Genomic DNA, 5,155 nt, shown 5'->3' with positions numbered 1-5,155 from the left:
AATGAAATAAATCTGAAGAGAAAAACTGGATTCAAATCTTGCAGGACTTTAAATAACAAGGTAAGTGGTTGTTATTTTGTCTTTAAGGAAATAAGGGTTTTGTTCAAGACATGAGTAAAGAAATGAAATGATTAGCCACATGCTTTAGGAAGATTATTCTTGTAGGGTTTTAGAGGACAGTTTAAGAGGAAGGAAAGATTGAACTTCAAATTTAAAAACTTTTACAATAGTCTAAGTGAGAAGAGAAGAAAACCTGAGTGAAGGCAATGGCTATTTCAGGGGACATGAAAAGATATGAGATATATGTTGTAGATGTAGAAGTAGTCGTATTTGGCAGCTGGCTGGTTAGGAAATGCAAGATGGAGAAAATAGTAAAGACTGATTTCAGGATTGTAAATTGGGTTTCTTGGAAGGATAGTCAGAACCTCAACAGAAATAAAACTTGAGTAGGAAATACATTTTATATTGAAGGTTGAAGGTAAGATGTGTTCTCTTTGAAATTTGTTAAGTTTGAAATGCTTTGGGGATATTTAGTGACCAATGTAAAATTATTAGAGATGTGTGAACTAGAGTGCAGGACTGAATTTACAGATTTAGGATTGATTTGGATGGAGGTACTATGGCAGTGGAAGATAGTGAAAACACTGAGAAGGTATAAAAACCAGGAAGAGTCTGCCTGGGGAAACATGTATGGTCTGGAAGTAGCACAGGGATAAGGATCTGCCAAAGGAGTGTGAGAAAGAAAGGTCAGATAGGTAGGAGAAATGCTAGGACCAGGAGAGCCTGTGTCAGGAAAAATTTAAGAACAAAAAATATTCAATAAGAGTAGGTGACTTCCTGTGACTTCTTTTGCAAAGAGATCAAGAATAAATCAATCTAAAAGGACTTAATAAGCACATACTATTTAATCACATTCTTAGGTTCTAATGATACAAATCAAAAAAATCTCTAGCAATCCCAACCATCAAAAATTTCTATGACAACTTCCATAACATTATGATTCAGGAAATATTGGTAACTTTGCAGAGAAAAGTGCTACTGGAACTCTGGGGTCAGAAAAACCTCTTTTATGCTTTATCATGTGTTTATGGAGGAGAGGAAGTGGAATCCACAAAGGTAGGTTTGTTTCTCCCCCCACCCACAATAGCTGATAGGAGAAGAGAAGAGATTGCCAGATCTGGGTACATTTATAGGAAGAAGGGAGAAACCTAAAGGGGAAAAAGATTAATAATTTTAAGGTAGTTTATTTTCAATAGGCAAAACTCAAGATTAAAATAAGAAGGATGGAATCAATGGGATCAACGTAGAGAAATTGGCCCAGGAGAAAAGGACTATTTCTTTGATAGAGATTGTTGCAACAACAATAGAGGAAGTTATTAAGGAATAATGAATTGTAGAAGAGGAAGGAAAAAGGATCTCACAAAAATGACCTGCCTTTTGTCATAAAAAGTGGGTTGCAAGGTCCTAGTTGCAAATGAGGTGTTGAAAAATTACTTCATAACTCTGCAGATTTTAGGCATTCTTTTTTGATGTGGTCATAAATGCCATAAATGAGTGTTACAGTCAGTATTACCTCTGAAATAAACAGTATCTAATATTTTGTAACATTTTTTACTGGATTGAGAAGAAAATAAGAATGAGTTTAGCCTTGGGAGTAATAAAACTATTCTAGGAAAAAAGTAATATTCAAGATAATTTCTCTCATTTTGAACTTGACAAGTATTAAGAAATGCAAACATTTCAATTTAGTTTGATCTTTAAAAGACATGTATCACTCATATATAAATATATATATATACAGAGAGAGAGAGAGAGAGAGCTAGAAGATAGATAAACACATAACACATAACACAACACATAGACTTGCTTTTTTGTTTGGGGCATTTTGAAAATGTTTGGATCTTGTTCCATTCCTCATTCATGCCTACTACTAGCCAGTTAGCTATTTCTCTTGCCTTTCACTTTGGAAGCCCTCCCTTGTAAGAAATATGTGTCAAGCAAAACAAATCAACAGATTCACCGTATCTGAGCATTCATGCCTCATTAAGTACCAAGAAGTGGTAGAAAATATTTCTTCCTCAGATTGATGACTACATGATTTGTCAATATTTAGGTCCAGGGGCTGAAGTCTTTCAAAGTGGTTTCCCCTTTCAGGATTATTATTTGTCATATAAATTGTTATTCTAGATCTACTGAGTTCATTCTGCATCAGTTAATGGAAGTATTTCCATATAACTCCAAAGTAGTGTTATTCATCACTTCTTATGGTCCATAAAATTATCACTATTTGATGATACCACACTTTGCTCAGTTGTTCTACATTTTAAGAATACAATAGGTAAACAGGGTATTGTTACAGCAGGTTGAGCAAGGATTTTCAATTGTTTTTAGAAATAGCAGTATTTCCATAAGAAATTTTCCCCAATCTTTCAGGCTACCAATATCTTCACAGAAATGCCAAGTTTTATGAGCAAATTCAATGAGAAGACTCAGAATTAAGATTCTCCATTGCTCCACTTCTGTGATTTTATAACATGAATCATTTTGGAAAGCAGGAATTTCCTTAAAGTCAGTTGTTGGATAACAACTTCAAATATGGAAAATGAGAGATGAAGAAACACAGAATAGACTCTATTTCTTTAGAAGATACTAATAATGGCAATTAGTTGAAAGAACAGTATTTATATATTTGGATGTAGTCTCTGCATATATTTAGAAAGGGAGCCAATGTTATGATTAAACAATCCTCTATACTCTTGCAAACTTTTTCTCATTTTTTTTTAGCTTTTGCAAGGCATTGAGATTAAGTGGCTTGCCCAAGGCCACACACCTAGGTAATTATATTAAGTGTCTGAAACCAGATTTGAATTCAGGTACTCCTGACTCCAGGGCAGGTGCTCTATCCACTGTGTCACCTAACTGCCCCTTCACATTTTTACAGTAGTAAAATTGGCAAATCATACAGTATGGTTGGACCAGGAAAAAAATTTAGTGGCAACAAACATATTCATACCTCCTTTGCTTATGGGCACCCTGCCATGATACATATGAACAAAGAATGAAGTAAGATAGTAAGATAGGCTTGTAGTAGGAGGACTGGTTATGAATATATCAATAAACATACCAAATATTAGTTCTACATTTTATTTTAATCTCATTTTTTGTCTAATAGGCTATTTCCAAGACAGATGTCTGGCAACAACTGCACTGCTGTGACTGAATTCATTCTTTTGGGGTTCACAGATGACCCATCCATGTGTGTCATCCTCTTTGTGATATTTCTAGGTTTCCATACTGTTACTTTAGTTGGTAATCTTAGTATAATCACATTGATCAGGAAATGCTCCCAACTTCACACTCCAATGTACCTTTTTCTCAGCCACTTGGCATTTGTGGATATTGGATCTTCTTCAACTGTCACACCTCTTATGCTGAAGAACTTCCTTGTGGACAAAACCATAATCCCTCTTGGAGGCTGTGTGACCCAACTGTTCTTTGTAGTCTTCTTTGGGACAGCTGAGTGCTTTCTGCTGGCTGTGATGGCCTATGATCGGTATATGGCAATCTGTAACCCCCTACTTTATTCTGTCAACATGCCTCCTAGAATCTGTACTCTGTTGCTTATCCTGTGCTACCTAGGGGGTTGTGCAAATGCTTGGATCCATGCTCATTGCTTATCGATCCTGTCCTTCTGTGGGTCCAATAAGATTAATCACTTTTTCTGTGATTATTCACCAGTTTTGAAACTTTCTGCATACCAAGATGATATTATTGAAATTTTAAATTCTGCCTCTGCTGGGTCCATAATTGCAATCACGGTGCTAGTTATCATAACCTCATATATATCCATCCTCTTCTCTGTCCTAAAGATAAGCTCCACTGAGGGAAGATCCAAAGCTTTCTCAACTTGCACCTCCCATCTTGCCACAGTCACTCTCTTCTATGGTACCATTACATTCATTTATGCTACACCCAAGTCCAGCTACTCAACAGATGAGAATAAAATTGTGTCTGTTTTCTATATGGTAATCATACCCCTATTGAACCCTCTGATCTATAGCCTAAGGAACAATGAAGTAAAAGGAGCCATGAGAAAACTGATGAGAAGGAAACATCTTTTTTCATGAATTCATCGCAAGTATATATTATGTCTCAGGTTTGGGAGATTCAAGGAAAAAATGAAAAATTGCACTTCTTTTTTTTTTGGCAAGACAATGGGGTTAAATGACTTTCCCAAGGTCATGCAGCTAGGTAACTATTAACTTTCTGAGGTTATATTTGAACTCAGGTCCTCCTGACTCCTGGGCCAGTCTCTATGCACTGCACCAACTAGACACCCCATCGCCTTTCCCTTGAGATCTGATATTTTTCTTACACAATGTTTAGAATTAAGTGATACCAACAACCAGTCTTTAGACAATAAATTACAGTAATTTTATTTTGATTTGTGATATTTTGAATTTAAATGTTCATTGCAAAAGTCTGAAAAATATATGAAAAGTTCCCCAAATATGGATCTTTTCTGCAATGGTGCATTTAAAAGTGACTTATTGCTCTTCTTTGAGTTCATTATTTTTGTTTTGAAATGTTGCAACATTGATTTTAAAATGATTATATTTTACATTGATTTGTGGAAGTTATTTTTAATTTACATTTTCAAAGTCATCATGTGTGTTGTACTCTTGGTTATGCTATCATCATCATCTAATAAATCAAACAAGCTTTTTCTGTTCCCATTCTTTTTGGTTCTTTCTTTGTGACAGAGTCATATTCTATTATGTTCATGTGCCACTATTTGTTTTGCCATTCATCAGTTACTGACTATAAGCTTTGTTTCTAATTCCTTGATACCTCAAATGTGGTGCCATAAATGTTTTAGTGTTTTCAATGACTTTCCCTTTAGTCAGTGACCACCTTTATGGCATGAAACAGCTAAAAAAATTGCATTCTTATTTCCATGTGGGATACATTTCCATAAGGGGTGAGAAGGGAGAGATAGAAGAAATTGAAAACATCAAAAACAAAAGAAATCAAAAAAAGAATCTTGTGAAAAAAATATAAACTTCTTCACCAGACTACATCTTACCTGTTTAGTCCAATCTAGCTATACTGGACTATTTGCTTTTCCCACAAAGGACAGTCCATCTTTGGTGTT

At 35.1% G+C, this 5,155-nt stretch overlaps 1 protein-coding gene across 1 annotated transcript; it reads left to right on the top strand.

Annotated features, from left to right (window-relative positions):
- Positions 1-3,188: 3,188 nt before the first annotated feature.
- On the top strand, positions 3,189-4,127 carry LOC141516459 (olfactory receptor 5P1-like). The gene has a single exon (XM_074227530.1). The coding sequence runs from the start codon at positions 3,189-3,191 to the stop codon at positions 4,125-4,127; it is 939 nt and encodes a 312-aa protein (XP_074083631.1).
- Positions 4,128-5,155: the final 1,028 nt, after the last annotated feature.

Source organism: Macrotis lagotis, chromosome 3 (assembly GCF_037893015.1).
Source record: "Macrotis lagotis isolate mMagLag1 chromosome 3, bilby.v1.9.chrom.fasta, whole genome shotgun sequence".
NCBI lineage: Eukaryota > Metazoa > Chordata > Mammalia > Peramelemorphia > Peramelidae > Macrotis > Macrotis lagotis.
Note: the sequence above shows the minus strand (reverse complement) of the source record. Positions and strands in the feature narration are given on the sequence as shown.

What these genes read in the sequence shown, in the direction of transcription:
- LOC141516459 (XM_074227530.1), top strand. Translation starts at nt 3,189, where the DNA reads ATGTCTGGCAACAACTGCACTGCTGTGACTGAATTCATTCTTTTGGGG.